This window comes from Ceratotherium simum, chromosome 15, assembly GCF_057802395.1.
Source record: "Ceratotherium simum simum isolate JZ-2026a chromosome 15, ASM5780239v1, whole genome shotgun sequence".
In the NCBI taxonomy this organism is placed as follows: Eukaryota; Metazoa; Chordata; class Mammalia; order Perissodactyla; family Rhinocerotidae; genus Ceratotherium; species Ceratotherium simum.
Window position 1 is genome coordinate 35,014,985 of NC_141914.1, and position 17,366 is coordinate 35,032,350.

Sequence of the window (17,366 nt, forward strand, 5' to 3'; positions counted from 1 at the left end):
CCAGAACCACTACAACCACATTTCCCCCCAAATTTAGCTGGATATAGGATTTATAAGTCAAGAGCAGACTATCACCACAAAAATTGAAAATAAAGAAGGGAAGCAAGCAATAGGGTTGCTTTCATATGGTAGAATGATTTAAAAAGAATACCAATGCGAAGGATGAAGAACAAATCCCAAACCATAAAATAGGAGTTCCATAAGGAAGAGAAAGGCAAATGAAAAACTAAAATGCTTTTTCCCAATAACATAAGAAAATCCCCCTTAGCTAAATAAAAACGTGACTCCTCAGATCACACAGATTCACTGAATGCTGAGTAGAAATATTGGGGTGAGGGTGAGAGCACCTGTATCTAGACATAGTCTAGTAAAATTGCTGAATCCCACAAATAAAGCTGACAGGTCAAACAAGAAAAAGTTACTCCATGGGAAAAAGAATTAGACTGGCATCAGATTTCTCATCTACAACACTAAATGCTAAATGATACTAAACAATAGTATCAAAATCTTTGTTGAATACTGAGGTAAAAAAATTTGAGCCCTAGGCCAGCCTTGGTGGCCTAGTGGTTAAGTTAAGCATGCTCTGCTTCGGTGGCCCGGGTCTGGTTCCCAGGCACGGACCTACACCACTCTGTTAGCGGCCATGCTGTGCTGGTGGCCCACATACTAAAAAGCACAGGAAGACTGGCACGGATGTTAGCTCAGGGCAAATCTTCCTTGGCCAAAAAAAAGGGGGGGGGGGGGCTAGAATTCTACTTGCAACCAAACTTAACTATGAAGGCAAAAATAAGCAATTTTCAGATATACAAAGACTCAGGAAATATATCATCCATCCAGCCTTTCCAAAATAAATTACTTGATAAAGTGCTATGTCAGAAAAAAGAAAAAGAAAAGAATCAGGATGATGAATTCAATAAAAAAAATTATCAAACAAGAAGCAGTACAATAAACAAGTAAAAGTTATAGTTTATTGATAATGGGGTGGTACAATTTAATGTGAGAAACGATTCTTGTAAAACAGATGTTATAAAGTTTAAAATATTACAACACATACTCCAAATTCTTTTAATAACACTTTGATGAAGCAGGAGGAGAGTGCTCAAACTTCATACAGTGTATATATTGGGGTTGGGTTTATATGCATATCATAATATTTCCTTGATAGAGAAACATGTTCCAAAATTTTTACTCTACATTGTTTGATTTATTTACATTACTAGAAAAAACATGCATTACTTTTTAGACATAGAAAAAATAAATATATTTCAGCTTTGAAGAAACCACTAAGATTCTTGATGGGAGAGACAAAATGGGATAAAAACTTCCACTGACTCAGAAAGAACCAGCTACGGTTTTACTTAACTTTGGGCAAAGGAAATTTTCTGAAATATGCAAATATTGTAAATTACTCCCTATAAAGAAACTCAAGAGCCAAAGCAAACCTAACCTCATTGGTTATCCCAACATAGAGCAGAACTGACCACAACCAATTTCCCATAAGACTTTTCTTGTCCAGCAATTAACTAATCTCTCACTGCAGACAGCATGCGTGTGTCCGAGATTATTTCAAGGTGGTGGCAGCAGTGGTAATTGAGTTGATAAGGGTGAAGCAGTACGTGTGTGCACATACTCCACTATTGATCCCAGGGAAAAGGTTTACCTCTTTAAATAGATTCTTAAAAAATAAGAAAGAGAAACTATGACATTCCATGAAAAATGTTCAAATCGCTAAATGAAACATTAGAACACTCCCTATCGGTCTAGACCTGCTACTTTCAAAGAAGTTTTTATAAGTCTAGACACCAAAAATATCTCTCTTTTCTCATTTGAATAACTAATCAGAGGATGATTCAGAGCGAAAGACAAACAGAAAAACTTTAACATTTGCTTCTAGAAAGTCACATTGACCAGAGGCAGCGACATGCCTAAGAACCCACCAGCCTGCTAAACATGCACTGACCTACAAATGCAGACTGTAAGAGGAGGAGGCAATCGCGAAGCGAGCTGCTGCTGGCACTGCTGTAGCCAGGGTCACAGACAACCCTACACATCAACTCGGGCTCGCTAACCCAAGGCCCAAAGGAAGAAGAAGGGCCAGGAAGAAATAAGCATCTCAATCTCCCCTTGGGTATGTTTTCATGGATCGAGATATTCTTGTATTCTCACTGCACAGAAAGGACAAGCACTTCAGAGTGGATTAAAGCTTTGCTGAACAATTTGGTTTTGCTCTGGCAATATTGCACGCTACCTCTACTCTTAAACTTTGTAGCCTGGTTTTACCTTCTTTTACCCAGCCTCCTCCTTCCTCACCCCACTACTGGGCAGCAGAGGGGATGCCCTCTATGATAGCATATGTCCAAACCATATAAAGCAAGTCCTGCTGCCTATTTCTGTGAGTTCATGAATGAACATGGCCATGGCTGTGGGCCTGAGTTCTCCATGACTACAAGTAAAATTCTGTCGTTCCATCCCAGAGACCATGATGGTACTAGACTAAGAGTCGTAAGACACAGATTCTAGTGCCAGTTCAGCTAAAACTGAAGTAGACTTTACAATTATTATTCATAAATAAAATACATGAAATGGGTAAGTGGATAAATGACTATAATCCACCATTCACCAGACAAATATATGAGCTTTGAATGTTTTCACAAGAATAGAAATGAGTTGGCCTGCAAACTTTTGGAGACTGACTTTAAGACAAGACCATAAATGATTTCAGAAGTTTCTCTTCTTCCTTCTCTTTTCAACTAACTCTGGGCATTTCCCCGAGTTCAGTGCATACCGTTACACTGTTCTCACTCTCTCCTCAGCAAAGTCACCTCTTTCAGTAGCTTTATTGATCAACTCCTTGAGGCGGACAAAACCTCTCTCTCTCCCAGCCTGACAGTTCCTGCGAATGTGCATCATTTTCTAAGAGGGTAGGAAGAAAATCACTGTGAGTAAATCATAAAGGGACAAATTTCAGTTCAATAAGAGAAAGAAGTTGTTAACATTTGCAGTAACCAGCGATGCACAAATGGTCTGTTCTCTGAAGTGGAGGGACTGGAGTTACAGTAGCAAATGAGACCATCCTGCCTGAATGAGTGGAAAAGGAGAGATGGAAAGTAAAAGTGTATAATCACTGGATAGTTGGCAAGTAAAAGCAAGCCACAGAACTGGGGCACAGAGACAGAGGCAGAGTTAGGAGATACCATCGGGCAGTCATGAAGAAAAGTCAAGCAAAGATGTCATGAAAAGAGGAAGCTAAATATCGGGCACCTAAACTCAAAGCTATCAGGTATCAGCAGATACGTCTCTGTGGAGCTCAAGGAAGTCTACCAGACAACTCAGAGCTGTTTGCATAGGGTTTCCCACAAGTGTGACATATTTTTGCCTTCTGGTGTGTTAAAAGCACCACTTGGCATCCAATAACAGATCTGGGGATGCCACCCTTCTATTTAAAATAATAGCAAACAATTGCAATAAATTGTCAATGGTTTCAGAATAAAGGGCAAATTCCACAGCCTTTCTGGAAATGCAGGCCTACCACACCTACTTTATGCTTTCCTTCCTCTGTAATTACTTTACTGCTGAAAAATTCATTCCGCCATCTGAAAATTAAGGTCCTACCCAGCCATCGAAATTTCAGTTCTATTGCTCCCCAGTCATAGTTAATTTATCCTGCCCCCAACTCTACCATAACATAGAACTTAGATTGTGCTTATGATCACAGCATGATGACTAGGGCATAATTTACCATGAAATACCTTAATTTAAAAGCTGAGTATGTATGCACCTCCAAAACTTGATTTGGGGGTACTGTATCTGATCCATCTCCTTATTCTTCAACATTGCCTCACCTATTATAGTCACCTATAAATATTTTGTTAAATTGAAAAAAATCAGAAGATTTAAACAAAAGAAAGGGGCTTGAGTTATCATCTCTAATTCCCTTGCAAATCTGAAATTTTATGAGACATTCGCCCCCTTTGAAACTGCTTTAAGCAGTGCTATATACCTTCCCATTAGCTGGCTGAAATAGGAAAAAATTACCAACTGTAGCATCACATCAGAACAAAGCTAAAAGTCCCAAGGTTGAAACTCAGGGCACTAGACCCACGATGCCGAGCTCTAAGGCTATAATCCCTAGTACATGTGCCTGACTTATAGAAAGCATTCAATTTATAATAAATGAATGAAGAAAAAGGAATGAATGAAGTGACTGCTCAGTGGTCACTCTAAACCTCACAGGCACTGACGTCAAACTGATCCTGACAGAAAACAAAAAAAAAGATAAAGCCCTCATTTGTTTTCCAAGATTCATTTTTTCCCAATAAAATGAGATTCTCAAAATGCGAATTCTTGACAGTAAATATTTGCCTTTTGTTAAAAAAAAAAAAAATTGTACAGCATATATCAAAACTTCAGAAAGCCAAGCAAAACTCCTGGTCTTTTCAAATAAAAGCATGCAACCCCCTCATCTGAACCTCTGAGCCTTACAAGCTGGTAGAGAAATAAAGCAAAACCATGTGCACAGCCTATTTGGTACAGTGGGAAGAAGGACAAATCCAAGAGTTGAGATTTCTCAAATTCAGTAAGAGCTCTGTCAGCAACTACAGGATCCATACCTTCTTGGGTCTCAGTTTCCCCATTTGCAAAGAGAGAGAGTTAATTCACTTAGCAAGTACTTGAAAAGGTTATAACTAGATGCCTGGCGCCAGAGTCGCACTGAATAATCTCTAAGTTCCCTTCCAGCGCTGAAAATCTTATAATTCTTATAGTCATACTTGGGAGACGTTCTTTTGGCTATGGCCTGAAAATTTGGCTGGAAACATAAACAGACTTCTTCATAAAAACACACATTTACCAACTATAATTTGGACTTGGCAACATGAGCTTTCACCATGGATGAGAGGAAAAAGTGCAAAATTTTCTCCATGATTATATTACTTTGGGCTCCATTAAAGCTTATATCTAAAGGTGGTGCAAACATGGTGAGAGCAGGGCCAAGCCACTATCACATCATGTCACTGCCCCCAAGGGAAGGGCATCCCTGTTTTCTCTTAAACTTGCCAACAATCTTCCATATATTCACTAATAACACGCCTCTCCTACCAGATTTGTCCTTTTCGATTTGGCAAACTCTATTTCATTTTTTATCCTTCCTCCTTCTGTTTTGCAGAGAACATAAGCCAACATGGCAACAGGCTTTTTGTTTATTTCCTTCCATTTCAAAAACAAAGCCATGGTTTCAGTATAGCTATCAGGACAAGGTCTATAAAGAAAAAGACTTTTTGCAATCTTATGAAAGCCCCATGTTGAATTTTTCTCAATGAAACCCTTTGGCAAAGCCTTATTATTATTCCTGCCGTTGTTATTTTTATATAGTAATAATTATAACATCAAAATATCTGTATTGCCATGATACTTTAGCAATTTCAAATCCATATGTATTTCATTTAATTATTAGAGGTAGATATAGTTACCTTATTTTTAATTATGAGGAAAGTAGGACTTAGTGTGACCTGCTCAAGACCACATAACTAGAATTATTACTCAATTAGTATTCAAACACAAGTCTTCTATCACAAGATCAAACAAACTTTTGGAATTAAAGATTTTAAATGCAACAAAATAGTTTCTCTAAAAACCCAAGAGAGCAAATGAACTAAGTGAAGTTTTTAACTGTGTAAATTAAATAATATGCAAAGAACTACCCCCAACAAAATAAGAGTAAAGATATACAAAAGGCAAACTTTTTTCCATTGTTAATAAAAAATGACTAAAAATAAGGAAAATCGACCATGTTATATTTATTTGCTAAAGGATCTATCTGTTGCATAAAATAAACTTTGTAGGACTCCTGTCCATTACTGGCATCTGATCTTTGATTTTACTACCTTACCACAAGATAAAATGTAGGAACTTTGGGACATATATATCTAAGACATAAAACTTTTAATAACCTTTAAAAGATCGAGTCTCCAAACTGAATTGGAGCTCACTGGTTATAACTGGAACTTGCTAATGTCAACTGATCGATAATATAAAAAGCTTCTTCTATTACTTACGATCTACTATATGAAAACATACTCCCTAAGAAATCCACATGGTTTAATCCCTCCTCTCCTCCTCCAAGTCTTTGCTTAGGGGTCACCTTCTCAGTGAGGCCTTCTTGACCACGCCCACCCCAAGTAGGCCATATCCTCTTCCCTTTTCCCCCACCCAGAACACTGGTCTCATTCTAATGTACTTCATAATGTATATATTTTGTTTACTTCCACTACTTTCACTAACATGTAAGTTTCATGAGGGCAGAACCCCGTCTGGCTTTTTGCCATAGAATTCCTGTGCTATAAGGGTGTGTATACAGGCACACAGAATATTTGTTGAATGAATGAATCATTTCTTCCTTTGTCTTTCCCAACCTGAAATTTAGGAGAAAGAAAGGCAGACAATGGACTGAACCATTTCAGTAGTTATTTTCTATGGCTTTTTCTCTTTAAAATTTATTATATAGGGAAGTTTTAAACATATATAAAGGTAGACCAAACAATAGAATAACCCTCCATGCACCCAACAATTATCAACTCATAACAATCTTTTTTCACCTATCATCTCACTCAGGAGCTCCCTATGTTTATTATTTTGAAGCAAATACCAGACACCATTCCATTTCCTCCACAAATATTTATGATTTTTCTCTAAAAGATAAGGACTAATTTTTTTCTCAACATATCTATAGTAACATTTTCACTCCAATATCAATAATTCTATGACTTTGTGATTTAGTTTTCCTTCCTGATATGAATGGCATTTAGCTGCCTAAATGGTGACAGCTGGTCACCAGTGCCCCTATAGGATCACAGGCTGAGAACTACTTCTAATGTTGCTTCTGACTCTAGCCCTGACTTACTTTGTAATCAACATTCTCGGGAGCACAATAGTTGTGTATAACCAAAACGTACTATAATGTGCATCCTTGACCTCACTCAGAAGAGAAAAGGCTAAGGATGTTTGTTGTTGTTTTTGTTAGAAAGATATTGCTGACCAGTTAGGACCCACAGTGACCAACCAGAGCCTGAAAATATCAGCCTTACTCATATAGAATACAATGTGTGTGGATAGAGAAAAAAGGCAATAAGAAAGCATGTTTGTGTGTCCCCAGGATAACAAGAAAATATGGACTTCTCAAATGGCATTCCTAAAAAATAGATTTGAGTTTCAAAACAAAATTAGTAGGTAAAAGGATTTCTAGGGCTTCAGAAGCAAGCCAGCAGAACTCTGAGAAGCTTGAGTTGAGTATTTTGCATTAAGGTACCTTAGCTCTTTGTGAGTTGTAAAGCTTTCTTTAGGCTCTGGATAAACATTTATCCACTACAGAAACAAGCGCAGAATTCATGAGCTTCCTAGCATGGCTTCTAAACATGACTTCAACCACAGATCTTACCTGTGCCCTGAAAGCACCTTCATCAAGCGGTGGTGGAGGAGGGAAGTTTCCAGAGCCAGATGGAAGAGTACTGGGATCCTCTAGAGGTGGAGGTGGAGGTGGGAGAAAATCACCTATAGAGAGGAAATACACACATGAGGTTAATATGGACGCACCATTACAGTACTCTTGTGTGTGTGTGTGTGTGTGTGTGTGTGTGTGTGAGGAATATCAGCCCTGAGCTAACATCTGATGCCAATCGTCCTCTTTTTTCTGGGGAAGACTGGCCCTGAGCTAACATCTGTGCCCATCTTCCTCTACTTTATATGGGACGCCGCCACAGCATGGCTTGACAAGTGGTGTGTCGATGCACGCCCGGGATCCAAACCGGCGAACCCTGGGCCACCACAGCGGAGGGTGCGCACCCAACCACTTGCGCCCCCCGGCCGGCCCCAACATTACAGTACTCTTAAAAAACACATATTTGCTGGCATTTTAGTGCTTTGTAATTGGCTTCAACACAATTTTTTGTCTAGTATAGCAATCATTCCCTATCTTACTTCTCCTCAGTTTAAATAGCAGCATTAACTTTAAGAAGAATGAGGACCAGATTTTATTTAGAAGTGACATAAAAGCTAGTCTAGAGGGGTCAGGTACATTTAGCTAGAACAAGGAAGGTGCTTGGGGTGGTGGATTAAATGAGGTGTATAAGACTCGGTGCTTGCCCTCAATAAAGTTTCAATCAGGAAGAGGAGGGAAAAAAAGTGTACATAAGTAAGGATAATATAAGACGCAATTTATTAAGATGGACAAACTCTTCTGAAACTTAAGATAAAGGAAGGCGTATGTCCAGATAGAGGAACAAGGAAGGCGTCATTGGAGCATTTAAATGGCCCTGAACATTACAATGTAGAGAGCAAGTCCACTCTAGGCAGAGAGACGAGAGAATAAAAGCATAGATCAAAAAGTTCAGGGCCGACAGAATAAAGAGCAAGTTACAATATAGCATAACCATAGGAATGTAAAATAATACTAGTGGGTAATAAAAATCAGAGCAGTGATAAAAATCAGCTTTTAAGCATATTGCACATGTAGCAAAGAGTTTGAATTTTATAAGCGTGCAGTGGGGATCCATCAAGCATTTCTGAGAAGGGAACACTTGGTTTAATATGATTTACTAAAAACTAATCTAAAAGGACATGCAGGACAGATTAGGAGAAACTGGAATAAGAAACATCTGATTTGGAAATTTATATACAATCCAGGCAGGAAGTAATGAGAGTTTAGGATATCAAGAAACCCCAACATCGCTGACCAACAAGACGAGCACACTGAAGTTAGAGTTGTTGGAAGAGTACACCTAATCTCTAAGACTTGAGGTGTAGACATATATCCAAGAGTCCTATGGGTTCATGGTATGGAATCTTTTTAAATGCTCTCTGCAAGAAATTTTATTAGGAAAAGGAAATTTCCAATTTTTAAAAACTTTTCTCTATTTGTTCTTTTCCTTTTAAAAATAATATTTTAGACGTGTTGGGAAAATGTTATCTTCTATTTACGGATAAGTAGCTTTGCCTTGCATTTCAGCTGTTCAACACTTAGTGGTAGGGCAGGAGTCTTTGTCACTCAATGAGTTGCTTTTGGACAATACCAAAACATCACAACTCAGGTCTTCAGAAAAAGACGAGTCTAAATGGCACAGTGCAAGGATGGTGAGTTGGATTGGTTGTTCTGGTACACCTTTAAGATGGTTCACTTGTGCTCCATTTGCCTTACATATTTGCCGTTAGTAGAACTAGAAGAGTAACTAACAGTTGTCAAATGTAGCTCCCAGCCATATTCAGACTACAAAGCAGTCAAACACACTGTCTTTAGAGTACTCTGCTTTTTGGACCCTCACTATGCACCAGGCACTGTACTAAGATTTTTCATAGGATACCTCTTATTCCTACAACAACTTTCTGTGCTGATGGTTCTCAAACTTTAGAGTTCATCAGGATCTCTGGAAGGTCTCTTTAACATAGATTGCTGGATCTCACCCCAGAGCTCCTGATTCAGTAGGTCTGGGATGGGGCCTGATAATTTGCAGTTCTAATAAATTCCCAGGTGATGTTGATGCTATAGGTCCTGAGACCATTAGAAAGGTTCAGTGATTTATGTCATATAGAAACATTTCTACATCTCTTACCCTCTGTGTGTGCACATCTAGAGACATACTTTTTCCATATCTTTATTAGGATTATAAGTCTCATAAACCTTTATTAACTTTACCCAATAGTTCTAAGCATTGTCTACATATTAGAATCACCAAGGAAGCTTTTCTAAAAATGCTGATGCTAAACTTTATCTTACACTAATTCAATCAGGATCTTGGGATGATGGAAAGGGAGTGGGGAGGAGGAGTCAGAGGCCAGTATTCCTTTAAAACGTAGATAATTCTAATGTGCATCCACAATTAAGAAACTCACTTTGCCTTCATTTGGCCAAAAACTACACTAAAAAATATTTAACACCTGTTAACTAAAAAGAATTGTCACCAAGTTATTTTCTGCCTTTAAAAGGCATAACATATGAGATGAATGCTGACAAGGAGATCTTAGATGATCAGCAAAGGAGGTCTAGCTTGATGGAGACCTAACAAATTCTAGTACACAGCATAGTTTTCAGGGTCAAATGTTCTATCTGGACCTATGCCTTCTTCATACCCAATTTAAAAGGGGATTTCTGAGCAGCTTATGCTTCACCAGACTCTGATATGTCCCAGAGAATTGTCAGAGAATTACACAGTACCAGAACGGAATGAAATCTTAGAGATAATAGAATAAAGGTAGAAACAGAAGCCCAAAAAAGCCATAAAAACAGTTCACATTCAACAGCAAATTAGTTTTAGATAAAAAGTACACTGCCTGTCTCTGAGGTCCCTTCCAACGATATTCTTCTTGACTCTATTTCTTTTTTTTTGGGAGAGACGGATCGTCCCTGAGCTAACGTCTGTGCCCATCTTCCTCTATCATGTATGTGGGACGCCACCACAGCATGGCTTGATGAGCGGTGTGTAGGTCCATGCCTGGGATCTGAACCCACAAACCCCGAGCCACCAAAGCAGAGTGCGCAAATTTAACCACTATGCCACCTGGTTGGCCCCTTGATTCTATTTCTGTAACAGAAATTAAATATAGTGAGGCACAGGTTGATGACAATCCTGAAAGGGGGAAAAGGAAAACAGAATCTATTTTTTCAAAGAAATAACTTGAAAACAATGGAAATCTAGACTGTATATTCTAGGTAAGATGAGGTAGATTTTAAAAAGTTGTAATGACAACCTCATAATAATTATCTGCTTTATTTTGCTCAGTTATTAAGTTGGACCAAAGTTTTCAGTTCTTCAGGCTCAACCATCATAGGATTCTTACTGCATTCTTTTTTTTTTCCCCCAAATTCTGACAGTGGCTTTTTTTATTTTATTTCATTTCATTTTATTTCATTTTATTTCATTTTTGTGAGGAAGACCAGCCCCGAGCTAACATCTATTGCCAATCCTCTTCCTTTTTTTCCCTTTTTCTCCCCAAAGCCCCAGTAGATAGTTGTATGTTATAGTTACACATCCTGCTAGTTGCTATACGTGGGATGCCGCCTCAGCACGGCCCGACAAGCGGTGCCTCAGTGTGCGCCCGGGATCCGAACCCAGGCTGCCAGTAGCCAAGTGCGTGCATTTAACTGCTAAGCCATGGGGCCGACCTCCTTACTGCATTCTTTAGAGTGGAGTTCACATTTTAAAACAATGTGGAGGAATGGGTAAATGTCTAGAAAACAGACACACGTGATAAACAATAGAAAACGGGACCTTTGGAAGGAAACATAACGTGTTAAGATAGTTGGAATGAAAAACTCTCAATAACTATCTTAAATCAGACTAAAAACTACTATGGGAATTCTGACATAACTCACCATTTTAACAGGCAAGGAAACAAAGAAGAATGTTTCTAAGTAAGTCACAGTAAAAATAAGTTCAGATTAAGAGAGAAGGCAAAACTTTCATGCTTAAGGAAGATGGCAAAATGGAAAGAATAAAATGTGTATGTGTGTGTGTGTGCACGCATGTGTGTGTGTGTGGCAGGGGTGGGGGCAAGAGGGTGGGAAGGAGATCCTTTCCATTCTAGACTTTTTAAAACAATGAAAGAGCATCTGACTTAGATGGTTAGGTGGAGACCCTCCTCGAGAAAACCATCTGAACCCATCAGCTGCGGTACCTTCACACTGGCAATGCTAAGCTGCAGACCTTCACATTAGTGCATGCTCTGTCCTCTCTACTGCCGGGGAAATCCCAGTGGAACTCCCAGACTCTGTGAATTGCAGGGGCATTGAATAAACCAAGCAGGCAGCCAAAAACAACACACCATCAGACAATTGGGGCGGTGCAGTGATACATAAAATCTAAGATGGAAACATTCAGTTTTAGAAGAAGGGAAGTGGCCACAGACACATGCCTACAAACAGGTTCCCTCCTTGCCCTCTCTTCACCATTCAAAGCCTACCTACATGCAGAATACATTCATCCCTCAATCACCAGGTAAAAGGGTTTACTCAAAGTTACCCGGCTAGTGAAATACAGAGCTGGAAATGGATCCTCACTCTGCGTTTGAGAGAAGCTGGGAAGGACCTCACTTAATTTGTTCCATATCATCCCAAATCATTCCGTTGGTATTCAAAAGGTTTTCATTTTGTGCCAGAGGTAGCACCGTGAGGCAGTTAAAGGCTGAGTTGGGCAAATAAACTATTATATCCCTGATTCCTAAACACCACTTTACGCCAATTTACTTCAGAAAATAGCCTGTTATGCGTACCCCTGACTTGAAAAGACAGTGAAGAAAAACTCCCAAGACCCAGCTGTGCACATTTTCTCAAGGTACTCTTTCAAGTCTAGGTGGCATTGAGGAGATGTGGCTACCTGGTTGCAGCTGAGTTATATCACCACTGTAGCTATCCTAGTAACATGAGTTAGGTATGTATGAATGACATCTATCTGAAGGCAGAGCTCGCTTATCCCTTCATGAAATAAAGGCTTCCATCAGAGGGAAAAAATAACAACAATTTACCAGCAAATAAGGTGATAAATTACTGGTTATGAATAATCATAATGCAAAAACATAAGGGAGTAATTAAACTCAGATCATCCCTGAAGTTTGGATTCATTTGCTATGGTAGATGATAGATAGATAGATAGATAGATAGATAGATAGATAGATAGACAGATAGACAGATAAAAGAAAGAAAGGATAATTCTCTTTCTTCTTCATTCAAACATCCATGTAAACCTACACCCTTACACAGAGATTTAGATAGTAGCCTTTTTATGCCTCAGATACAGTTCTATCATAGCATGTGTAATACTTGATTGTATTTATGTGTTTACGGTCAGTCTCTCCTAGTTAGAACTAAAGCTTCTAACAAGTAGAGCCCATTCATAATTGATCTTTCTACCCCACTACCTGTCATAAGGTTTGGGCCATGGTACATTCTCAGTAAATGCAGGTTGAAAAATTAAATAAATAAAAATCCATTTAATCACTCAACTGACATTTTACAAAATGATCTAATGCTTTTGATTCTTTTCAAACATCAATATGCAAATCAACAAGGGATCTAGACAACTGCAGACTCTGATTCGGCAGGTCTGGTGTGAGGCCTGAGATTCTGCATTTCTAACATGTTCCCAGGGGATGCTGAGGTAGATCCACGGACCGCACATGGAGTAGCACGGCTCTAGGGCTCTTCTCGTTGGCAGTTCTTGGTTCTCCAATTTTCTTACGTGGACAATTTTTGGTTAAGGAAAATCTAAACTTTAAGGTAAGTATAAATAAAATCATTTAGGGGCTTCTCAAATTAAGAATTTAAATTATGAGGGCAAAACAGATTGGGTTGAAACGTCACACACACACACACACACAAACACACACAAAGGTGGAAAAAATTAATCATGGTGACTAAATCATAAGCTTCAAGTAAAGGCAATATTTATTTCCATTACCAGTAACTAATAGAGACAGGAAATATGTTCGAAAGAAAACAGTACAAAAATTTCAAACCCAAAAACTTACACAACCCCAGCTCTACCCTTTACTTCAGAAAACACAATGCTACCATCTCAGGTTCCGTTTTCCTCACCTATTGCACGAGGATAACAATATCCACTTCACGGTGTCGCTCTGCAGATCAAAGCAGCTAAAACAGTGACTGAAGCTTTTTTGACCACAACCCAGAGTAAAGAAATAACCTTTTATATCATGATGCAATACCACTGTCTGGACGTATATAAGTACATGTATATCTGAAACAAGGGATTCATGAAACCAAACTTACTGCATGTAATGCACATTGAAATTTTCTATGTTATACTTATTTATTTTAAAAATGTGGGTTGTTACCCACTAAAGTGACCGTGACCCATGAATGGGTCTCAACCCACAGTTTGAACATTGCTGAGCTAAACTGTATGCAAGTGACTTGTGCAATGTCTACATGACAGATCACAATTCTTTCTTTTCACTTACGCACAAGAGGGTAACTGAGTCTAAACTTGACCACTTAGTAGAGGAGACCAAATCTGAGAAGGTGAAGCTCTCTGAACAAGGCTGAGTAAAGGGAGCAACAGGAAGATGAATCAAATATAACAGGAGTGACAATCTCCATAAGGTGACTGAGTAATGTCACAGCTAAAGCATTCTCCTCCTAGATGAGAGGCAATTCAAACCAACTAATTGAACAAGTACTTAAAGTACTTAAGTACCAAGTTCTTAAACCAAGTAATTGAAGACTTTATTTATAATTCCACCCTCAACTCCATCTTCGGTATACATTAAAACACAAGTGCCAACAGGAAAACTGTGCCAGAAAGCACATTGATTGAAATATTTTAAAAATGAAGCATTCAGATTTAGGAGAGCAGGTATAATATTATCATTTGCATGATAATATATATACTTATATGCCTGTATTATCATGGAGTATCTTTTGAATGAATTCCCAAGAAATTCTTAACAGCAAGTTGCCTCTAAGAAGAAGCTGAATTTTGCAACTGGAGAACAGAGTGGAAGAGAACTTACTTTTCATTATACAAATTTTTTACCTGGCATATTTTACTTATTTATAATTTTAAAATAACACACACAAAACAAAAGAGAAATTTTCAGTACCTAGAAATGTGTCATCTGCAAATGTTGAGCTGAACATAGTTTTAAAAATCACCAGGAAATACTGGGATTTGGCAGAGGTCAAAAAACCATTGAGGTGAAGTCCCATTTAATGCATCACCTCTTAGTCTTCTCAAACTATTTATTATCCATTTGTTGTTACCAAAAATATAAAAGGAATTGCCCTGATTTACTCAATGTGCTGTTCCTATTAGAGATTGGATAAAAATTCTGCTTATTCCTAGAGCCAAAGTCTGTGCAGCATCACAGTGTGACCACAAACCTCTGTCCTGGAGAGATTAAGCACTCATGGAGCTAATAATAAAGCAGGTCCTGGATTCCCATTTTGCTCCTGTTCCTTGAGTATATAGCCCCTTTGAGGACCCTCTGGGAGAAGTGACAATTATCAAGGCCAGGCTGGGCATTCCTGGTTCCCCATCCTCATTGTTATCAAAACAGCAACAACACACCCCCCCTTAAATGGCACATCTTCAACTGTAAATGAATAGATATGTGACCTTCGCAAAGTAACTTCAATTCTTTCAATTTCAATTCTCTCAATTCAGTTCTCACACTACACATTTTTGGAGTTCAGGCTTTTATTATACGTTAGAAAATTAATCTATTCTTCTTCCTTTTTTAACTTTATACTGCTTATCTAAAAAAAATTGTTGATTCTGATTGTACTTAATTTTCTAAGCACTGTCATTTAAATAGAAGGACTAAGACTAAAAATAGTGATAAAATACAATATTGATGATGGTATAGAAAAATCAGCACTCTCGTACGCTACTCGTATATAAATAGGAGTGTTCAAGATAAAACTTTTCTCAAGAAAATTTGGCAACGGGTACCAAAAGCCTTAAAAATATTGATACACTTTGATGCAGCAATACTACTTTTAATAAATTATCCTACTAAAGAAGTAACTGAAGAGTATACCGGGAAGCACGTTCAAGCATCTGCATCACAAAGAAATATAATGGAAATAATCAGAATGTTCATCAATAGTATATTGGAAAAAAAAAATCAATTGCAGTCAGTCACACACACAAATTGTGTAGCCATCAAAACGACGATGGTGATCTAGATTTGACATCTATTTATTCACTGATTGAGTGTCTTCTATGTGTCAGGTATTATTCTAGACACCAGGGGGAAAAAAATCAAACAAACAAATATAGAAAACGAAGAAAAAGTGCTGCGTTCATAGAATTTATACTCTATCAGGAGGAGAACACTTTTAAAAATAAATTAAATAAAACATATTTAATATCAAATGGTGATAAGTACCATATGGAAATATAGAGCAAGAAAGGGGGAAAGGACTGCTAGGATGGTGGTGGAATGTAGCAATTTTAAAGAGAAAAGGTTGGGAAATGGCTCATCAAAGTGGTATTTGAACAAAGACTTAAATCTAGTGAAGGAGTGACTCATGGAGTATCTGGGAGAAGAACACGAAAAACTGCTTCTGATATATTATGATGTGAGGAACAAAGTGGGCTACCGAATAGGGTTTATAATATGGTTCTATTTTTGTATAAACCTATATGCCAACAATGGTTGTCTATAGCTCATGGGATGGCAAGTGTTGGGTTTTTTTTATTCTTTCTCCTTTTGGTTTAATTGTTACACACTAAATGTGAATTATAGGCATGCATTTTTAAAAAATCAAAAGGAAGATATTTTGAAATGAATCGCAGAATCTCCTCAAACCCAGTGTTTAATTTTAATGCACCACTATATTTACCCAAGCCAAAATGTAATGTCTCCGTCATCTTTCTAAATAACTTAACTTGAAATGCTCTTTGAGATTCTCAAATTAAAAGCAAGAAGAATTAATATCCTAAGGTAGATGAAGTCTCCCTGATTTTCAAATGGACAGCTTCACCCTACATTTAGCTAAAACAGAACCCCTGGGTCTTCTTTGAGTTCAAAAGCCCTCATGTTTAATTGCAAATAAATCGTCTGTATGAAGGTGAAACGCATCACATCTAAGCATACTGTATTTCTCCACCACATAGTGGTTTCCATTTGTTGAAAAATTCAATTTCTTACTCAAAAACATTGAATGATTTTCAAATAATATGAAATTAGGAAGACGTGTGGTTCTGCAAATGGACTAGAACCAAATAGCATTTTTGAATCTACCAAATGTCATTTGTCTTACAAAAATATAGTAATTGCTACCCAAACAACAAACCACACCATATATTTTGACTTCCAAAGATGGGCATTCAAAATAAATAGGGCAACGAGTGAAGCCTAAGCTTCAGTCTTCTAGCAGCTATTCAGATATCTTCAGCCTCAATACCAAAAAGTGCAATTTTCTCAGTTTAAAAATGAAATAAAAATAAAATATTCATGTTGTCGACAAAGAATGAGGCAACAGGCCAGGGAAACAAAAAATTATAATTTAACACTGAAAAACGAAGCTGGCAAACAAATATCAGTGTGCTGAGAGACTATTTCCTTTCCCTTAGAGATGGGACATCACTTTGTGGTGGCCATTGAGGCCAGAAGCTTACCTTGCCTCCAAAAATGGTGATGCAGCTAAGGGAGTGTGGTTTCACAACAAAAATGCTTTACGTCGCTTATTTAACTTATTTCACCACTGCTCTACCTGGAGAGATTGAACACCCTCACTTCCAATGACAACATATGGCTCCTTCCTGATTTAGCTCGCTTAGAAAACATAATCTGCTCTTTGTTAGTTTAATTGCATATCTATTGGTTTCTCCTAGTAGACTGTAAGTTCCTTGAGG

The 17,366-nt window shown here is 38.0% G+C and overlaps 1 protein-coding gene across 8 annotated transcripts in view; it reads right to left on the reverse strand.

Annotated features, from left to right (window-relative positions):
- Positions 1–17,366, reverse strand: part of LPP (LIM domain containing preferred translocation partner in lipoma) — a 665,849-nt gene that overhangs the window by 363,860 nt on the left and 284,623 nt on the right. For all 8 annotated transcript variants that reach the window (XM_087439870.1, XM_087439863.1, XM_087439871.1 and 5 more), the window contains one exon: positions 7,433–7,545. In XM_087439870.1, the coding sequence (XP_087295996.1) occupies positions 7,433–7,545 (113 nt within the window). The remainder of the gene's footprint in view (positions 1–7,432; positions 7,546–17,366) is intronic.